Here is a 22,745-nt window from a genome sequence, read left to right as displayed (position 1 = left end):
TCACTATCCCTCACAGAAGACTGGAATTATCAAAACTTTAGTGTGATATGCTCTCACCATATATTCTACACCTCAACAATTATAGCAAGATTCTTTAAACATCAAATGATATATAAAATTCAATGGCTTCTCAGAAAGGACCAAACATCTTTTTGATTCCTATAAGCCTAGCTCAAAAAACAAGGAAACAGTGTGTCTAGTCCCCATTTCACACATTTCTGGCATTTCAGAATCAATTTCCAGAATTCTTAAAAAATAAAACAGTGACTACTTTTTTTCCTATCAACAAATTATCATCATGGTTTCCATCTTTCAAAGATAAGCGCTTGGAATAATCACCTCTCACTATCTAAGAATGAAAGAGTCTTATTCTAATCACACATCATTAAAGGTTTTTTTATTTTTAAATACATTTAATGATAAATAATAATACAATGTTTCCTCAGTTATACCATTGTGTTGTTTTATGCATAACACCATGCAGCTCTCACTTTTCAGTCCATTATTTTACCTTGTAATTAACTATTGTTGGCACTGATGATGGGCTGTAGTATTCCAGCTGAAACATATGGCTTTAAATAAATATTATTTACTTATTCCTTGTGTTTTTGTATTTTTTTATAGACATTGTGACACTAGTATTTATTTCATTATATTTTCTGGTTCAGTTAGTGCAAGAAACAATTTTTAAAGTAGGAGCATGCAGCAGAGGTGAAGGACTTATGCTCAAAATTCCTACATAGGGAGTGGCCAGTCTCCAATCGGAGAGTGGCACTGACAGTGCCTTTCATGCTGCTGTATGAAAGGATTTAATCTCTTGTAAACAAGAGATTAAATTCTCAGCATTTTCAATTAAATTAAATTATTATTTTAATTTAATTTAACAGAAGTGATTTTCATAAGTTGGCTGCTAGACAGCACACAGGAATGAACCCAACAATTTCCTGATTAGCTAGTGAGGAGAGAATCCGGAAATTGTTGGGTTCATTCCTGTGTGCTGTCTAGCAGCCAACTTATGAAAATCACTTCTGTTAAATTAAAATTATATTTTAATTTAACATTGAAAATTAATGATGCTGAGAATTTAATCTCTTGTTTAATCTCTTATCCGAATGGAAACAAACTAATTTTGCATGTGAAGTTTCTTCACAACTAGGCTACTTGTATATAGAGGCCAATGATTTCACATTAATTTCTTTAGTATCCCATAATGCAAAGCACACATCCTTTGGGTTCATATAATGTTTTGCATTTTGGGAAGGGCCACTGCCCAGACCGATTTTCGACTTTTATTGACGTCTCATAAGTGGGAGCCAGACCCACAAGAGATACCAATGTTGAAGTGTAATGCCAAAGTAGTCATATACAGTAGTGAACAAATTAATCTGAACAAGTTGAATTTTTGTCAGGTTTTTGGTTTTGGTTTACTATTTTCATTTGATTTTAGTTCACTGGTTGAGTGTTGTGTATATTAACTGATTTAACTGCCTCTACGATGTTTATTCATAGTGTTGTACATTTTTAATAGTGTAAAGAATTTGACATTTATAGTGTTTTGTTCATTTTGTGTAGTTATAAAATGGATACATCTCTAAGAATGCATTCAAAAATATGCATTTTTCTCAGCACACATCCATGACTCAAAGACAAATTGTTAATTAGTATGGTGTTGGTTTGAGGTATTAACAGTACAGATTTTAAAGAGGTTTAGCGAGACAGTTACTTTTTCTCCTGACAGAAAAGGAAAATGTGGCCAAAAAAGGATAACTACACTTGCTCAAGATCATTTACTCAAGATTAATGATGTTATTGAGGCTCTTAGGATGCAGAAAGGTAAAATAAAAGTTGATTGTTTTGGTGGGTACAAATGAACTGAAAAGTGAGAAGTATGCTATGAGGGGAGACATGGAAGTATTACTGGTAGTAGCAAAAAAGAAAAAGTGTGAGGGAGTAAAGGTAGTATCTCTTGCCACGGTATGTTAGAGACTAGTTGAAAAGGACAGTCACGTTGTAAATGAGTCAAGGCAATGCATAGGTTGTGCAGAAGGAATGATGTGCAGTTTTTGGATGTGTTGAGTGAGTTCAGTAGATGAAAGGACTAATATAATTCTGACTGGAGTAATATTGAAGTGAAAAATCATGAAAACTAGAGCTCTTAGGGAAAATGCAGGTGAGGGTGCATGTAGGCTCGAGTAAGAAAAATCAGTATATGGGAATGAACAGAAAATGCTGAATTTATTTCGTTAGGTAGTAAATTGGATTGGAGTGGTCAGTATAAAGTATAAGGTAGATGTGGATACAGAAGATAGCCATGCACATCATTGTACATAAAGTGTACTTTATATACACTAATGACAGAAGTATTAGGAATAAGAGGGAGGAATTGTTTGCATCAATTAGTTCTTCATGGCCAAAAGTTATTAGCATCAGTGAGACATCACTGACAAACAGTGATATTGTTATAGAATGTGAAGGCTATAGTAATTTTAAGGCAGATAGAGCAAACAGAATAGAGATATTACTGATGATAGCAGATGAATTGCAGCAAAAAAAAAAAAGAAGTAGGATTGAACTTGAGGTTCAATTCTCTGTGAGACAGAAGCTAAGAGGACAAAATATATAGTTGGATGCTGCTATAGACTACAGCAAAGGATGGATAATTATGAGAGATTTTAACTATGAAGACATAGATTGAAAGGAGGAAAGATCACATGAGTAGACGGAAATGGAATTTATTTCATTTCCTTCTGCTTGTGCATTATGTAATGGAATTGCATAAGGCAGTTTGTGATGGAACTGGATAACTATTGTATTTAATGATTCCTTCAGATGATTTGTTTATATCTAAGGTGTTTGTTCTCACCAGTTGGTTGAAGTGATCATGTGGTTTGGACTTGGGAGGTGGCTAAAAGTGTGGACTTTTCAGTAAAGAAGCTTGTGATTACAGCAAATTTAGTAGGGTGCTTGGCTCAGTGTCATGGGAAAGATGTTAATAGTACATGGGAAATGATTAAGGGGTATCTGAAGGAAGGAGAAGCAACCTGTACCTAAAGTAAAGAGGATAAATGAGGTAGGAATTACATGGATGAGTACCATTTTAGCAGGAGTTGTAAAAAAAAAAAAAAAAAAAGAGAGAGAGAGGAAGAGAAGATAAAAGAAAAGCTTATCACAGAAATTTAAAGTGAAAGACGATCAGCAAGCACATAGCAGTATGAAGCACAGGTCAGAATGATTACCAGTTGTAAGGAGAGTAATAAGAGGAAATTAGCTAAGGGTAATCTGAAAGTGTTCTTTCAATATGTGGCAAATGAAAGGAAGAATTACTGTGGCAGAATAATTTTGATGAATGTTGATGGTAGGAAGCTGACTGACATAGATGAAATAGTTGAATTACTGAGTGATGCTAGGGTACATCATTGAGGTGAAGATATCGATGTAATATCTGTGACAGGGATTGATGTGGGAACAGAGATCCATAGGATATTACAGAACCCTGATGTGAATACCTGACAATCCCCTCCAATTTGCCAACACAATTGACCTCTTCCTAATAAGTTCCCCTTCCAGGTATACTGTGGTTGGCAGTTCTCCTCTTTGTAACTCAGACCACACCTCATACAAGTCTCTTTTGCCACAGAACAACCTTCACCAACCAGTTCAGTCTCAGGTCCTTTGGCACTATAAGAGTGCCAACTAGAAGGACCTCTGCAACTTCTATTCCTCCTTCTCATGGTCCAACTACTGCTTTAGTTCTTCTGATCCAAACATCTGCTTGCACCGAATAACAGAAATCATTCTCACAAGAATGAAGCCTTTCATCCTTTATTCCACTCCAAATTAACAGTCACCATTCAAGCCTTGGTTCCCAAAAAAAGTGTGCCAATGCTATAAAAGAAAAAAAACTTCTGATTACCATGTATGGCTCAAGACCAAAACTCCACCTGCCCACTCTGCCTACACTGCAGCTCACAACCATTGTAAAAAGAATCAGACTTTGAAAGGGCCAAATGCTGCAAACTCGCCTCCTGCCTAAATGGCAGTTGCTTCTTCTGGTCCCTTGCCATGGCCATTGGGTACAACTTCTGCCCACTCAGGTTTCCACCACTCTCACAACCGGATGGTACTGTAGTTACCTCACCTATAGACACGACCAAGTTACTAGCATCACACTTCTCTTCAAATTCCTGCATTGATGACCTGGGCAAAGTTCCCTGTTCCCTCCACACTACCAAGGCACCTAAATGGCACCCTTCATATTACCCATAGCCTTCTGACAAAAACAAATCCTGATCCTGATGATATTCCATCTATTTATTGAAGAGGCAATACAGGACACATTTGTTAAAAACAAATGTGTCCTGTATTGCCTCTTCAATCTGTCCCACTCAACAGGCATCTAACATACAACATGGAAGCAGGTCCACATCCAGCTCACCCCAAAGAAAGGTAATAAAAGTAACCAACGAACTCCATCCAATCGCTCTCACTTCTGTTCCTTCTAAAATTATGGAGAAGATCATCAACAACCAACTATTGAATGATTCCAGCTAATCAATGGCCAGCAGTATGGATTCAGCAAACTCGCGATCTACATCTGATCTTCTTGCTTTCATCACCCACCTCTGGACTCAAGCCATGGAGAAATTTGGAGAAACTCGCATGGTTGCCCTCCCCATTTCAAAAGCATTTGATTGGGTTTGACACAGGGGCCTACTTTACAAACTGCCTTCCTCACTCTGCAACTGGATCACCAACTTTCTCACTGGTCGCTCACTACATGTCATGGTGGATGGGTTACTCTCCTCTGATTTCCCTACCAATGCAGGAGTACCCCAGGGTTCTGTTCTTTCACACACACTCCAATCCTATCCTTAGCTTCGCTGATGACAGTACATTCCATTTCTCCTTTTCATTAGACAAGCCTTGTAGTATTAGAATCCTTAAGATCCTCAGGTATTAGAATCCTTAAGATCTACCATGACCAGTGACCTGAACTTAGATCTCCTAGCTATATCCCAGTGGAGTTAGAACATCCTTGTAAATTTGAATTCCATCAAAACTCAGTCCTGTCTGGTCTCTTGCAAGAAACAGCTTGCATCCCTCCTCCTTACCTTCAGTAATACTGAGATATCAAACACAATCAGATTTCTCTACTCAGATTGACCTGCACCTGCGATCTTTCTTGACACAACCACATTTCAAGTATATCTACTGCAGTCATGAAAAAACTTGGTGTACTTTTTCACACAAGACACTACTTCACACCTTAACAGCTGCTAACTCTACACAAAGCCCAAATCCACCTAACCATGGAATATTGCTTCCATATTTGAAGTGAAACACCAAAATCCTCTCTAAGATTGCTTGATTTTATCCAGAAGATGGCAATCTGACTAATTATGATCCTTCTCTCATATACCCATTTCAATTCCTCTTTCACAGATGTTCAGTTTCTGGCTTGTGCCTCTTCTACAGATACTTTCATGGGCAGTGCTCTCATGTACTCAAGTACTTTCATGGGCTGAATTGACCACTAACATTCCTCTTCTCTCCTCCAAAATCATTAAAACAAGAGCCACTGCTAATCAACACCCTTTTACAGTCCATCTTGAAACTCACTGAACCAACTTACTGCTTTTTCTTTTATTCCATCTGCTTCTGTCCTTTGGAACAGTTCCCTCCACTCTGCCTTCCCCAGTGATTATGATCCTCAGCTATTCAAGCAAACTGTGAACAGATTACTCCTTGTTTCTATTCCTCTTGCCTACACATGGCACTAATGTGTTATAGGTCTTATGGCCTTTCTTGTGTGGATTAGATATTAAATACAGCTATGGAATTAGTTTATGGGAAAGTTTGAAAATAGTTCCATTCCATAAGGGATGGAATAGTCGATTGACACAAACTCGTGACCATTCAGCTTCTCAGAAGTGGTGGTCAATCTGTTGAAGAAGTTGGTTTAAAGCAAAATTCAGGAATAGGAAGAGAAACTGCATGTGTGCAGCATGATTTTTTGAAAGGCAAGTCATGCCTCCAAATTTTACTCACTTTTTATGATAAAGTGACATCTTGTTTGGATAAAGGTAGTGGCTACACATTCATACTGTCGAACTTTGGAGAAGCATTTGACTAGATATCACATGGAACTTACTTGATGATTAGTGGGAGGTTCTCCCACAATGAGTCTACAGGCTCATTGGAGGTGTCCATATAATAATAATAATGATAATAATAATATTTATTTCATTAGTCATTAAATGAAACTTCAGCTTTTATTTTATTTCTTGCATTGCACTTTTTTTTGAAGGTTGCAGTTACTGAAGAAGAAACAAAACAGTTAGAAAATACTTTGGAAAATAGACACAGTTTAGTGTCTTCTCAGGTATGATATTAATATAAGCATATTATGATTTGCCTTCAGTAATTATAAAGTACTATGAATGGCAGAGAGAACTGAAATGTAGGAAGGTATGTAAAGATCTGATCAGATCTCATCTTTCTCTTCCTCTTAACTTGTTTAGGATTAGTTGCATGTCCTGGACAAGTGACTTAACTTCATAGAATCGAAATTATGGCTATAATAGGGTGTTAGATGATACCAGCATGTTAGGCATGTCTGTGAATTACATGTATTTTCTGTTTCAGTTTTTTGATTTCTGTTTCTGCCTCAATTATTATACACCGTCTGTCCAAAAAGAAACCAAACTTTTCGAAAATAGAAGAAACTAGTGGTGCCACCTGTTGTATCTTTTTGTTATCGAAAGCAGCAACCTTCATTAGTGTTGTATCAACTGTTTGACATTTGTTTCATCAGAAGCCCAGTTATAGTGCCAAGAGTCACAATGTGTTTTGACAGATTGTCGGAAAATGAGTTTCAAAAAGAGAGTTGCGATTGGCTTTTGTGTTAAATTTGGTAAAAGTTTTACCGAAATGCATCAAATGCTTCAAAAAGCATACAATGATGAATGCTTATCCTGTACTCAAGTTTATGAGTGGTTTAAGCGATTTCAAAGTGGTTGTGAGATGCTTGAGGATGATGAAAAGCTGGGCCGTCCAAAAACTAGACTGAGCGAAGTTAACATCCAAAAAGTGCGTGATTTCATCAAAGAAAACCCGAAATCGTCCGTGAGATTGATTGAAGATGAATTGGGTATTCCAAAATCAACTGTGCACAACATTTTGACTCAGAGTATGGCCTTCGTAAATTGAATTCGCAATTTGTTCCCCACAAGTTGACCGAACAACCAAAAAAATGTATCGAATTGAACACTACAAGGACCTCATTAAAACCGCTCGTAAGGACTCAAACTTCCTTGAAATGATTGTTGCTGGTGACGAAACATGGTGATTTGAGTATGAGCCTGAAATAAAGTGTCAGAGTGCTGAGTAAAGACCACCAGAAGAGGGGCATCCGAAAAAAAGTCGCTTGGAGAAGACAGAAGTAATAACAATGTTGATTTTTTTCTAAGATTCCAAGGGTTTATCCACAAAGAATTCATTCCAGCCAGCAAAACAGTCAATGGTGAGTTTTATCTCGAAGTTTTGAAGTGATTAATAGTGAGAATTCGTCCCATATGGCATGAATATCATGATGCAGGCAGGTCACTTTTGCACGATAATGCACCATCTCATCGTTCGAACTTTGTGAGATAGTTTTTGAGCAAAAACCAAATTTGTGTGTTGGATCACTCGCCATATTCACCTGATTTAGCACCCTGTGACTGCAGGCAGGTCACTTTTGCACGATAATGCACCATCTCATCGTTCGAACTTTGTGAGATAGTTTTTGAGCAAAAACCAAATTTGTGTTGGATCGCTCGCCATATTCACCTGATTTAGCACCCTGTGACTTCTTTCTCTTCCCCCGACTTCATTTGCTGATGAAAGGCAAGTGATATGATACCATTGAAAACATTCAAGTGGCAGTAACCACAGTATCCCAAAAACCGATATAAAAAAAATTCATTTAACAAATAAATTGACTGCCTAATGCTGTATCGAAGCTTAGGGAGAGTATATTGATTAAAATAAATTATTTGAATAATTATAATTGGCTTGTGTTTTATTTTCTATCAAAAATTCGGTTTCGTTTTGGACAGAGGGTGTAATATGTACTCATGCTGCACTCCTGTTGATTATTTTTTACCACTCATCTATCACTTCTTATTTAATTTAGTTATCATTGAAAGTAATAATTATGAAATTGAGAATATCTTTATGTTAAATTTTCATATCACCATTATTATTTTTTATTCTTTCACAGTTTCTTGTCCCCATTTCTAAGTTGTTTTTTTTTTTTAAATTGCCTTCAAAACATTTTACCACCTTCCTGATATTTCTGTTTAGCTTCTTTGCTTTTGTACATTATTTCTATGTTCTCTCAAAGGACATGCTGCTTACTTCTGATGAAACTCTCTCTACGCTTTCTTCCTTTCTTGACTAACTTTGAATTCATCTTGCAGTTGTAGTTTTTCTATTGTTGCTAGCAACAACAGAAAAAACTGCCTTTACTGCCTGCTGCTCTGGTTAAATCAGCCATTGTTTGTCCTCATAGTCTACCACTGAGTCTCTGAGATTTAGTTCTTGTTTTCAGACTTTTATGTTGTCTAGAATAATATATGTATATCTGAGTTTACAGTTTCCTCTAAAATCTACTTGACTTTGATTCTTTTTCAAAATTTAAAACTTTTGAAGACAGTTTTTTGATATTCGATTTTATCCTATTCTTTTGAGCTTATGATCACTTCCTATTCTGATGGTCTGAAAAGTTCTTGGCCTAACAATAAAAAAACATTTATAATTTCAAAATTAATTTTTCTTTTTCAACAGTCCCTTAAGACTAATACATTTATTCCAGCATCATTATCCTGTCCCTATAGTGGTTCTCAGTAAGATCTGCAAAATACCCCTCTACAGCTGCAATCACCTCTTGATTCGAAGAAAAATGCTGACCAGTGAGGAAGAGTTTTAGTTTTGGGAAGAGATAGAAGTCAGAGGGAGCCAAATCTGGGGAATAGGGGTGGATGTTCCAACAATTCATAATGCAGATCCCTTATACCCATTGCCAAAACACTTTTGTGGGCAGGTGCATTGTCCTGATGAAAAATGAGTTTCTTCTGCAAACATGGTCTTTTCTCATGAATTTTTTCATCTAGTCTAGTTAAAAGATTGAAATAATATTCCCCAGTTATTGTTTTACCCTTTTCAAGATAATTAATAAACAAAATACCTTTAGCATCCCAAAACACAGATGCAATGACTTTTCCTGCTGATGGAACCAACTTTGGTGCTGAACAACAGGCTTCTGTTGTTCAGCGTCAAAACGTTTTTGACAAAAAGTCAAAGTTTTGACTGCTGTTCTGGATGGATTCTGGTGTGTAATGGTGAATCCAAGTCTCATCCATAGTAATAAATCGACACACAAAATCAGTTTTATGCTTGTTAAAATGCTCGAAGCACTTTTCAGAGATCTTCGTGTGAGTGCATTTTTGATCTGCTGTAAGCAAGCACAGCACCCATCTTGCGCAAAGCTTTTTCATTTGCAATTCTTCATGCAAAATATATTCTACACGTTCTTTTGAAATGCCTATAGTCTCAGCAATTTCACGCACTTTGATTCGCCAGTCATCCAATACCATATCATGCGCTTGATCAATGATTTCTGGTGTTGTTACTCTTTTTGGATGTCCTTCACGTGGATCATCTTCAAGGCTGGTACGGCCACGTTTAAACTCGGCAGTGCATTTCTTAATTGTTGAAAACAAACAAGAATAGTGCCCATAAACTTTTATGAACTTTGAATGATTTTCTTTTGGCGTTAAACCTTCTTTCACAAAGAATTTTATAACCGCACGATACTCAATTTTATCCATTTGAAAGGATACAGACAACAGCTTTGCTTTAGACAGCTGTATAAAATAAACTAAATGTAGAATGACTTGCAATTTCATATGGATGCTTATGACAGACGTACCAACTTAGAAAAAGAAAATCTTGCTGATAGTGTTGCCATCTATGGTCGAGGCTGAGAACTTTTCAGACCACCCTCATACCTTTTTTATCCTGAACCAGCATAAGATATCACTGTCAACAATAACTTAGTCAATGGACATTTCCTTTTTTCTTGTCTTTTCTCCATTTGAATTTTGGCATTATTGCAGTAGAATCTCTCTTAACTGGCAACAATGGGACTTCCCCGATTCTGGATATGAGATTTTGCTGAATGATTGAATATATATTTCAAGAACCTATCTGTTCATGTTTTGTGATGCATGTTGGGAAGTTCCTTGGTTGTGTTTTTCGATCTGCTGGCCATAATTAAATAAATAACATCAACAATTGTGCAGATTTTTTAAAATTTAAAACACACATAATTTTATATTTCACAAAATCAAATTTAAACAGCATTTAAAAATTACAGTATTATTACATGAAAGTTGTTGTGAATTTCTTAGTGTGCTGGCATAACATAGCTTCGAATGTCTGCCTGCTTACAAGATTGTCGCCAGAGCTTTAAAATTCACTGTGTATACAATGAAGTTTCATAACATAATGTGCTGACATGGATGAACATTTCTTGGCAAATCTTGTCAGAATGCAAGCCCATTGCATATTTTTCTTATCTCATATTCTTAAATTTTTGGTTTAAATTTAGACCTTCGAAAGTGCCTTTTGTTTTGGTATTGCCAATTAATTGGGTGCTGTTATGAGAGATTTTACTGTATTACCTTTTATTGCATTATTATTAGCTTAATTTTGCTATTTTCTCCAAATTTTCCTAAAACATTTCTGCTTGTATGGTAATGTTTTTTATGACTCACACACATGATAGATTTGTAAAGCTATGATAAAACCTTAAGTACCCTGTACTTATTAAGAATTTGTCAGTTTTATATTTATTTATTTTTCTAGATTGTGTGAAAACCCTGCTCTGGGGACTGAATATGGAACATTTTCAAGCTACTTTGGGTCATCTAAAGATAATCACAAGCAACTGTGCCCACAGTAGGATTCAAACCCATTGCTTGTCAGTTGGTGAGCAGATATGTTTAACCACTATGCCATTTAGGCTGCCATTTATTTCCTACTCTGCCATTTTCTCCATCAAGGATCAACTTTTCATTTTTCTTTGTCTGGCAGCTTCTCCAATCTAATTTGAAAAATTCCTTCCTTCCTTAGTAGTTAGTTATGTTTGGCCATATACAAAGAAGTCTCATTATTCAATTCCCAATTTTTTTGCATAAAACATTTTACATTTGTTATTTAAAAGAGTATCACCTGATTTTGTCTGCTTTTTTTTTCTGTTATTTCCTGGTGCTTCTGTAATTCTGCCAGTTTGACTTTTTTCCATTGATACTTCTTGATGTTGATGGTGCCTATCTTGAATTCTTTTTATGCTGAGTTTGAGTATTTTCCAGTAGATAATTTTTCACTGTGTCCGAGTTCTCTGATGAAAACAGCACCATCCTTATTTAACCAGGTGCCATCCCAGCTGGTATGAAATTTCATTATGTTGTGCCATGATTTTTGTTTTGGTTTTATTCAGTATGAATACAATTTAGTCATTTAATGTCAGTTGCTTGCCTATCCTCATTTGTTCAGTATTCAAGGAGATCGCTAGTGAAGGGATTCATCACAAGAAGGACTTGAGTTTTTGACTTAATTGGGCATTAAGTCAAAATGCAAGTTGGTTCTCCACTTTCTTTAAAAGATTATTTGGAGGTCTCCTCCCAGTTATCTAGCTTTCATCCTTAAGAAGTCCTGCTGACTTACATAAATAGTGAAAATAAATAAATTTTCTCCTTCATTATTTCTTAATCACATGGAATGAAGGTTGTCAGAACATTGCTGGTATCAGAACAAACATATAATCTAAAAAAAAAAAAAAGAGATGCAGAAGTATATGCAAAATTTCACGTCTTCTAAATTTCATTGACTATGAGGATGTGCTAAAAAGTTGTGATGATCCCCATAAAGGAAATGAGGTAAAACCATGTAACTTGCACATTATTCTACATATTCTCCACGAATTATATACTTGTTATAACACTGCTGCATCGTTTGCAATCCTCTTAGATAAAAAGTCTTTCCCTTGTTGCACAAACCAATACTCTGCTGCAGATATGACTACATCATCTGTTGTAGATTTTGTTCCTTTCAAGTATTACTTTAAATTTGGGAATAGCAAATAGTCAGATGGCATCAGGTCTGGCAAATAGGTTGGGTGCATTGTCCTGCAAAAGCAACACACCTCGGCTTAGTTTTCCATGGTGTTTTTCTTTCAGTACCTTCTTCAATTCCTTCAGAGCTGTTGAATAAACTGCTGCTGTAATAGTTTCACCTTTTTTGGAGGTACTTGGTAAGGAGGACACCATTCATATCCCAAAAGACTATGGTATGAACCTTCCCTGCTGACTTTTGGCTTTGGAACTTCTTAAGCTATGGAGAACTTTCGTGTCTCCACTCTATTAATTGTTATTTGGTCTCTGTATCATAGGTATGAAGCCATGTTTCATCAACAGTCACAATACAAGTGAAAAAATTTGTACCTGATTTCTCAAATTGATCCAAAATCCCTTGAGATGACAGCACGTTCTCTCTTTTGATTGGCATTCAAGCATTTTGCAGACCCACTTTGCTGCTGCATGTCCAAATGTTTGGTGGATAATGACCCCAACTGGTTCCCTGGATATCCCCCAGAGTCTTTGCAATGTTTTTGGCTGGTATTTGTGTATCATCAAGGATCATGGCCATCACTGCAATGATGTTTTCAGATGTAATCGCTATGGAAAGGCTTCTCGACCTGGGGACATCTGTTGTCTCAAGATTCCCAGTTGTAAACTTGGCTACCCATCTGGCATCTGTTAGATATGCTGGGGCACAGTCTCCTAAAGTCTCACATAAAGTTGGGTGAATCTCAGTTGTGGACTTTTCTTCCAGCAGAAAAACTTGATGATGGCCCATACCTCTGTGTCTTGGAATTTCTTCAAACCTCTGACATGTCTTCTTATATATCCTAAAAGAAAAAGAATAATTATTAAAATCTGATGAAACATGGGGGTTAAAGGGTTTTAAGATGTGTTCTTTCTTGTGGTTATATCAGTTGCTTTAATATCATTTTTGTTCTAGGTGTTTGAGAAGTTTTTACCCCTCTCCACCTTTTATTGTCATTTTGTCTTAAAATATTTTTCCTGCTGGAAAAATAAAATCTCTAAATAGATTAATTGTGTAGGTATGGTGAGCCCTCCATCCTCACTCTGGGTTCCTTATTTTAAACTCAAGTAATGAATGCTTTTCTTACTACCATTCTTCCTCATCTCTGTTTTTGGGTCCACTATGTAGATGATGTATTTGCAATTTATCCTCATTCTGAGAATGAACTGACCCATCAATCAACAGTCTGTATTTGTATATTCAGTTTACTGTGAAAAGAGGAATTTCTGGTAGTTTCTTCTTCTTGAACATCCTATTTATCAATATGACACACTGTCATATACAAAACCCATCAAACTGTACTTTAAACTCATTCATTGTATTCACATTCACCACAGTGTCAGGCAATGCATTCCACTTGCTAACCACTCTCCATGCAAAGAACCTGCTCCTTGTTCTACCCTTCCCCATTCTATGAAAAATTTCTTCGAGGTCAACCTGATAACAACCCATTACCAACTTAAATGCCTCAATCTTATCCCCACTCTTCCTCCTATTCACAAAGCTTTGCAAACTGCATTCTCTCAATCAGTCTTCATATCCCACATCCTGGACCCTTTGCAATATATTCTCATCACTATGAAAACCAGAGGATCTGTGCACCGTAATCAATATAAGGCCTGATCAATGCCTTATACCAGTGATTCTTAACTGGGGGGGCCCGTGGAAAATTTATAGAACTTTTCTAGTTTTTAAAATTTTTAAATCTCTTAAAATAATTATTTTTTGCTCTTTATTTTACTTTGTTTCAAACTTGTATCGTTTTATATTAGTAATCTGAATTATGCAGTTTAATGCAGTAGTTTCTTTTGTGGTGGCACCACAAGCTGAGTTTTTGCTGCTGGCAACACTGCAAGTCGTGGCATCTGTCTACTGGACGTACGAACGTGTGATAGAAGTGATTCTCTGAAGTTTTAAACAATATTAGTATGAATGAATAGAACTTCATGTTGTTAAGTGCTACTTGAGTGCAATTACTTTTCGAAACTTTCAGTGCTATAATTCTGATTTGTTATTTCTTAAAATTTACTCCTTTATAAAATGAGTAAACAAAAAACATTATTTGATTTCATAAATATAAATACAGTAAAGTTTTTACAGTAATATTTAAATAAAGTTGATTTCTGTTTTCTGATTATTTTTGTCATTATAATCAGTAAGTAAAACTATTTTTTAAAAAAAAGTTTAATTATTATTATGTTACTACAAACTAGGGAGTGCAAAAATATTTTACGTAGGGGACTGTGACTACTAAAAGGTTAAGAACTTATACACACTGCCTTATACAATGGAACTAGAACCTATTTATTTTTGCATGTTAAGGTTCTCCACATCATTGCCATTAACCAACGTGAGGACTTCACAATGTGTTCAGTGTGACCTCTGAACTTTAGATCCTTGTACACCACCACTCCAATGTCTCTTATCTCCTCATTTTCCTCAAAAATTTCCCCACCAAGTGTATACTTTGTATCCTATTGTTGCCTACCAAATTTTAAAACTTTCATCTTTGCAACACTGAACTGACAGTTCCATAACTATAATAAATTTAATTTAATCCTTTATCCAAGTGTGAGCAAACAAAGTTTGCGCCTGAAAATATCTTCAGGAGTGGGGTAAGGTAGTACAACACCGGGCAACTCGCAGCAAAGGTGGAGCAAGCTAACATCACGCCTATCTCAGTATCTCCCATAATGCAAAACATATCTCCTATGCATATCTGCAAGGAGATATGTTTTGCATTATGGGAGATACTGAGATAGGCGTGATGTTAGCTTGCTCCACCTTTGCTGCGAGTTGCCCGGTGTTGTACTACCTTACCCCAGTCCTGAAGATATTTTCAGGCGCAAACTTTGTTTGCTCACACTTGGATAAAGGATTAAATTAAATTTATTATAGTCTAACCAAGTGAAAAATAAACTTTCAACAAGTTCCATAACTGTTGCCCACTCATACAACCTATTCAAGTCCTGAAAGGCTAAAAGATCTGCTTGCTTTCTCATTTGCATCACCTGCAAACAGTTTTATATCACCAGTTAAACCCATCCCAATATACAAATTAAATAGCAATGGTCCCTAGATACACCACTATGGTCACTACTAGTAACTTTCCTTTTCTGGGATACTGCACCCCTTTACACAACTTGCTGATACCTATCTGAGAGTCATTTGCCTATTCAACTCACTAATCTATCATCTGATCCCTCCCATCTGCTTCAGTTTAGTTGCCAACTTGCAGTGTGGCATCTATCAAAAGCCTTTGCAAAATCTAAGTATATCATTGTATATACATCTCCCTTGTCCAATACAGTCATCATGTTACACTACATAAGCAAGCTGGTAAAACACAACCTCTCTTTAACAAATCTGTGCTGATGAGCACAGAGAATACTGTTGTTATCAACCCACTTTTGTATTCCATCTCTCACCAACCTCTCCAATACCTGAACTACAACTCTAGATATACAGATCAGCTTATAATTTGTAGCTTTAGCCTTATTAGCTCCTTTGTGAAGTGGAACAATTTTATTTTCCTTCCACTCATTTAAGACTTAATTAAAATCAACCATATTAATCATCCTTCCCTTGTTGACTAACTCAAGTTGCTTATGCATTTCTTCATCCCCATCCTTCACATTCCCTGGCCTATACCAACATCCAACTAAATATCTCTTCCTGTTAATCTCCACCTCACACCACACTGCCTCAAAACTGTTGCCAGTATTTCCCTTTTTCATGTCTACCTTTTGTGGACATAATTTCCTTGCTATCATCAGCACCATCACTTCTCCCATTTTGTCTTTCCTCATGAAAAACACTGTAACCTTTCCATTTCTATTCTTATCAGCATATCATCTTCATTCAACCATGTTTCACTTATTCCAATGAAATTTGTGTGAATAAACTCAATCAGTGAAACAATTTAATTTCCCTTATTTCTGATACTTGTGGCATTTGTAGATAAGCACAGCATTTTGTTTTTAGGTCTGTAACCAGTTCTTCTCAAGCCACTTGTCGGTTGTGATTTCCCTGCCATACCTTTCCCAATCACCTTTATTACCCCTTATCCCACTCAGTCTCAGTTATCCCCTCACCTCTCATTTCATTCCTATTTTGATCATCCCCATACATAAATTCACTACTACTTCCAACATCCACTCTCCCTATGCCATGTCTCTCTATCCACCTGGGCTCCCCTTATTCCTCTTGCATTCCCATCCTCTTTTCATCTCGCTACTACTATTTTCATTACCAAGCACTTCATTCTCTTCTTTTCCACTCCTGATCTTTCCTTTCATTTCTTACTTCTGATCTCTTGCTCACATCACCCATTGCACGTTGATCTAGCAACCGTTTTTCCACCTCACTCACTCCAAAGCTATTCATTTGCAATCTGTTACTCCTCTGTAATTCCATTCTTCTCTCAAATACATGCACAAATTGCACTCCTTCTCTTCACACAGTTCTGCCAGCATACCATTCATGATTCTCACTGTCACCTCAGCAACACACTGAAAACCTTTCCCACTATACTATTATCTTTCATTCTTCGAAGTAACCTCATGGTATCACCCTTACATTCTTTTTATGTCCTCCTAAATGATTTGTTCCCATAACCACCATTAACTTCTGTCTGACCAAAGGAATCTGAACATTTGATTGAATACTTCAGTCAGACAGATGTTCTGTGGGTGGGGGAAGAGTATTCCTTGGAATGGTGCTCTTTCCTTAAAGAAGCAGTTTTACATATGAATATCTTTTCATAAAAGTTTAGAGGTCTTGTTACACCATCCAAAATCTAAATTATTTCCTCTCTGTTCTGAAAGCTTGGGAGATTCTGTTCCTTCCAGTGTTTTTTTTATTTTATTTTATTTATTTATTTATATTAACCCCTATATATATATATATGAGAGGTCACAAGATCTATAACATGACAGTTATAGATCTTGAAAAGTTTGAGGTTGTACTCACTGAAATAAATAGCATAGAGAAGGCTAATCCAAAGACAGAGGTTGGCTGAATAAGAAAGATGATGAAATGTTAGTTCGATATGTTTGGAGTTGGTCTGTACATGAATGTGGACCAGTTCTTACAGGATTAGAGAAAAGGGGAGAAATGATAGTGGCCAGTTCTGCAGAACATCTCCAATGAAAATACTTAGAAGAAAGTCATAATGCAGAAACAGAGCACCTATGGGAAAGTGATCACCTATTAGGGAGATTGCATTCTTCAGTCTGTGATCGAGAATTCTTCAAGAAGTTATGGTGCACTATGCTAAATGTGAGAATAGTATTCTGAGGTTGCTCTAATTTGGGATTTATAAAGGAGGTGGAGGAGTTGAGCAGGAAATAAGTAGTATTTCAAATGAAAAAGTACTGTTTTTTGCAGGCCAAGGAGACTGTGGTGTTTGTTTATGCTTATGATATGTTTATGCCAGGATAAGCTACATATGAAAGACATCCCAAGAGTAGAAAACTGATCTTGAATTGAAATCAGAACATTATCAAAAGTAAGAGGAAGAGAAATATTATCTTTCTCCCAGTTATTATGGCAATGTGTTTTGTTAGCATTCTGATTCACTTGATATCTTCACTTGAGTATAGTGAGGAAATCGGTGTTTAAGATATTGATTATGGAAGATAAGGAAGATTGAATCAGTTGAGTACTACATTTTTCTCAAAAGAAGAGTAATGGAGAGCATTGTCAAAACTAGGAAGAATATTTGAAGTCAGAAAGTGAGACAGAGAGAGTCATTGATGTAAAGGAGGAAAAGCATGAATGAAAGTACAGAATCATGAGGTACTTCAGCAGTAATAAAGAAATCTGATGAGAGGGAGCTCATAGTCCAGTCAGAAAGGTCAAGAGGAGACCATAAGATGGTATTGTGTTGAGAGGGTCTGGATGCCAGACATGATCAAATGCCATTACGATTTCAAGAGCAACCACAGTAGCAAGATTATTCACTGCTCATCAGGAAGTCTCCAGCAGATGCATTAGTGTTTGATTCACTCCCATGTAATATTTAGTAGCCAACCTGTGGGAACCGCTTCTTTACTGCTTTTCCCTCAAATGCAGGAGGTGCTGGCTCACTAAATCATTAATAACAATGTGTTGAACATGCCCAGCAAGGCACTGGATGTGAGAAGAAAGAGAGCATGGAAACTACAGGCACTACCCTGGAGACAAAACATGGAAGAAGCAATGAAAGATATCTATTAACTACAACTAGGGAAAATATGCACATATGGCAGCAGCAATACTCACATTTCCAGATCCTCCCATTTTCATAATCAGGCCATACCATAGGAAGGTGGGAGGGGGTTGAATAAGAGAGGCTGTACATTGCACATCACCAACCCATTAACAGCCCAAATATGTGGCACTTTGTGTTATTGGTTAACTGATTGTTGTGTTTTTTGTTGTATGCTGTCTTTTCTTTGAATTTCTTTGTTTGTCTACACTGATGATATATATACTGTTAGTTATCATGTAGTTATTATTCAAATTGTGTATTATTGTGCAGTTATTCAAATAATTCTATCATATCAAGTATGATAGATAAATCTGGCATTATTATTATTATTATTCAGGCTTCTGTGGAGTCAAAAGACTCATCGTGGGAGGTCCTTCCTAAGAACATAGTCTGTCAAGACTCATTGAGGGGAGGTTCCCCCCCCTCTAAGAAACACAAAGTCTATCATACCACTCCTTAAACTCATTGACCGTTCTCGCTCTCACCACTCCATCAGGCAATGCATTCCACGGTTCAACCACCCTCCATGCAGAGAAACCACTCCTCACCCTCTTGCTCACAGTTTCCTTTCGTAACTTCCAGGGATGACCTCTTGTCATCACTCCTCCCACTGTTCAACCAAGCGAAAGAACTCCCCAGTGTCAACCCTGTAACCACCTCTCAACAGTTTAAAAGTCTCAATCATATCACCTCTCCTTCTTCTATCCACCAAACTCTGCAGTCCACATTCCCTCAGCCGATCCTCATAACCAAAATTGTACAGTCCTGAAACCATCTTTGTCATCCATCTTTGTACCCTTTCCACAGTTAATTTATCCCCTTCAAATCCTGGGGACCAAATCTGAGAACAATAGTCTAAGTGTGGTCTGATCTGAGACTTATACAACGGAATGATAACCCTCTTATCTCTTCAGGTCAGTGTCCTTCTCATAATTGCAGCAATCCTCTGTGTTACCTTCACCACCTTTGCAATATGTCCCCTAAATTTCAGGTTTCTATCAATCATCAACCCCAGATCTCTTGTCTCCCCTACTTCCTCCAGCATAACTCCTCCCATAGAGTATGCAGCATCCCATCGATGTTTCCCAAACCTCAAGACCTTACATTTTGCTGCATTAAACTGACACCCCCATTCATTTGCCCATCTATCTAGCTTATTCAAATCCTCTTGCAGGGCTACCACATCTGCATTATTACTAATAATCCTTCCCAGCTTTGCATCATCCGCAAACAACTGAATATCCCCTTGCAATCCACTGGCAATGTCATTGATATAAAGGTTAAACAATATAGGTCCTAGTACTGAGCCCTGTGGGACCCCACTTGTAACCCTCTGCCTCCTTGAAACTACTCCACCACACACAACTCTCTGATACCTATCAGACAGCCAATCCTGAATCCAGTTGACCAATCTGACATCCAGACCCATGTGCTGCAACTTAAATATCAGCTTATCATGTGGCACCCTGTCAAATGCCTTTGCTAGGTCTAAGAAAATTGTAGTATATGCCTTTCCCTCATCTAATGCTCTTTTAACTTTATTATAAAAGGCTGGCATATTGCTAAAACAAGAGTGCCATTTCACAAATCCATGTTGACTCATACAGATAACATTACCCTCATCTGCCCAGTGCTGTATACGGTCCCTCACTACTTTCTCCAAGATCTTAACAACTACTGATGACACACAGAGTGCCTATAATTAGACACTTCCAGTCTGTTACCACCCTTATGCAATGGCACAATCTTACCTTCCTTCCATTCCCTGGGCATCTTTGCTGAAGCCAGACTTTCATTGAAAAGCCAGGTTAAAGGCACTGTCAGTTCCCTAGCACATTCTCTCAGAACTCGTGGTGAAATACCATCCAGTCCCAAAGCTTTACTGACATCCAGAGTACTCAGTATCTGAAACACACTCTCCTCCTGTACCTCTAAACCTCGAACCTGCCCTATCCCTCTAGCATTAAAACTGACTCCTGTAGGATGAAATACTCCAATAAAGTGTTCATTGAGCAATTCCACTATGTCCTCTGCATCAGTCACTCTATTCCCATTTTTATCCCACAATATCATTCTTCCACAGTCATTTCTCCTCTTACTGGCCACATAGCTAAAAAATTCCCTAGGATTTTCTTTGGATCTTAGGGCCAACCTCCTCTCATATTCCAGTTTCACTTTCCTTACCACACTAGTCACTCTTCTGGGCCCGTGTCTTATATTCTTCACGCATCCTCTCTTCACCAGTCTCCTTATATCTCTTCCATAGCCTCTTTTTCATGCAATTCCTGTTTAATATTGTTTGTCATCCACTTTACTCCAAATTATGTCCTCTTCTTCACTCTTGGTATACAACTTACCATTGCTGCTAACAAATATTCTTTCACAATTTCCCATGCACTAATGATATCCCGGCCTTCCAATTCCTCCCTCCATGAAACTTCCCGAAGTTGACGTCTATGACTGTTATACTCACCTGCTTTATAATTCCACATAAGTTCCCATCTCTTTGATACTCCTGCATGTCTATTCATTTTCCAAGTCAAAACCATATGGTCACTCTCTCCAACTGGTGGGAGAGATGTCATCTCAGTTATTATCAACTCTTCTGATGGTATAACCAAATCCAAAACTCTTGAACCTCTTGTTCCCTCTGTCACATGTTGCCTAAGACATTTGTCCCTCAAGAATTCTAGAAATTCCATTCCCCTATTGCTACATGCATCTTCCTCTCTCCAATTTATTCTACTGTAGTTAAAATCTCCCATAACAATCATTCTTCTTTCACTTGCCATACTTAACTGTCTAAACATCTCCTTGTCCCCATCCTCTGTGCTCCTGGGTCTGTATGAACACCCCACTAAATATCCTGTTTTGCCCACCTCTACTTCATACCATATGCTCTCAAAATCATTTGTCTCACTGCCTTCCAAAGCCTCCACCCTTAGAGGACATAGGTCGTCACTTATCATAAGCAGTACCCCACCACCACTGTTTCTCCTCCTATCCTGACGAAAAATGCTGTACCCAGCAACTTCTATTCCTATTATTATATCCTCTTCTGTCAACCACATCTCAGTGATCCCAATAATTTTTGGCCAGGCTGATGCTATCTGTGCCACCAATTCCTCTCCCTTATTCCAGATACTACTGGCATTAGTATAAAGCATATAAATGCCATTGTTTCTATACCCAGCATTATCCCCTCTAGACTCCTCTGGGTTTAGTGTTACCTGATGTCATCTCCCTTCTTCCAAGTATCCATTCCCACAAGAGGCTACCCCTGCTGTCATCCTCCCTGGGACACACTGACCTTTTCAGAATAGGAATCTTCCAGATGCCCACGTCCTTCCTCATTCAAATGTAAGCGGTCTCTCACATACAATTCCTCTCTTTCCTCAAATGCACTCCAAGCATCCACATATACCAGTCCTCTCTTGTCACACATTCCAGCTATTATGTCATTCAATATTACTGCTCTTCTGATCAGCTCGTCATTATCATACCTAGGCAACATGCACACTATTTTTCCTTTCTCTGTCTTCTTCCGTACAGCCTCAAGCAAAAATCTCATATCTCTTGCTGCCCGACTTACATTACCACTCAAGTCATTTGTTCCTACCATCAATCATCTCATCCGCCCTTTCACCTCTCTTAATTGCCATAGCCACCCTTTCTATTGTTCCTCCTGGCAAACACTCCTCACGCAATCCTATCTTGAACACCACGTATCATTGAGTCGGCATACATTATACCTCTTACCATTCCCTCTCTCCTATTGTTTCCATTCTCTCCTCTTCTTTCATTCCCATAGGTCTCTCTCATTCCCTCTCCTCTACTGCTATTCTCTCTTCTAGCATTCCCATACCTCTCTCTCCTACTTCTGTTTCCATTCTCTCCTCTTCTTTCACTCCCATACATCTCTCTCATTCCCTCTCTCTTAATGCATGCTTTATAGGATACCATAATATTATAAATCGATTAATCTGTCATATCAAATAAGACAGATAAAATTATCTATATTATTAATTATGATTTGTCATCATAATCATCAAATTACTGATATGTGTCCTCAAGGAGTTTACTGATTCTATAATAGTATTAAATGAAAAGAACTAACAACAAAATAGTCACAAAAATATTCTACAAACCTACACATATCAGTATCTACCTCCACTTGAACTTATCATCCTTGCTCCATTAAAAAATCAGTTATTCTTTCACAATTTATAAATGCGTATAAATTTTCGACATCAAATAATTATCTTAACATGGAGATCAG

The 22,745-nt window shown here is 37.3% G+C and overlaps 1 protein-coding gene across 2 annotated transcripts in view; it reads left to right on the top strand.

The window, feature by feature from the left end:
• Positions 1 to 22,745, top strand: part of CenB1A (Centaurin beta 1A) — a 627,189-nt gene that overhangs the window by 234,343 nt on the left and 370,101 nt on the right. For both annotated transcript variants that reach the window (XM_090408048.1, XM_090408046.1), the window contains one exon: positions 6,308 to 6,382. In XM_090408048.1, the coding sequence (XP_090264174.1) occupies positions 6,308 to 6,382 (75 nt within the window). The remainder of the gene's footprint in view (positions 1 to 6,307; positions 6,383 to 22,745) is intronic.

This window comes from Typopeltis vanoorti, chromosome 18, assembly GCF_054136105.1.
Source record: "Typopeltis vanoorti isolate ZY-2024b chromosome 18, IOZ_Tvanoo_1.0, whole genome shotgun sequence".
Taxonomy (NCBI): Eukaryota; Metazoa; Arthropoda; class Arachnida; order Uropygi; family Thelyphonidae; genus Typopeltis; species Typopeltis vanoorti.
The sequence above is the reverse complement of the archived record's forward strand: the minus strand, read 5'-3'. Positions and strand labels throughout refer to the sequence as shown.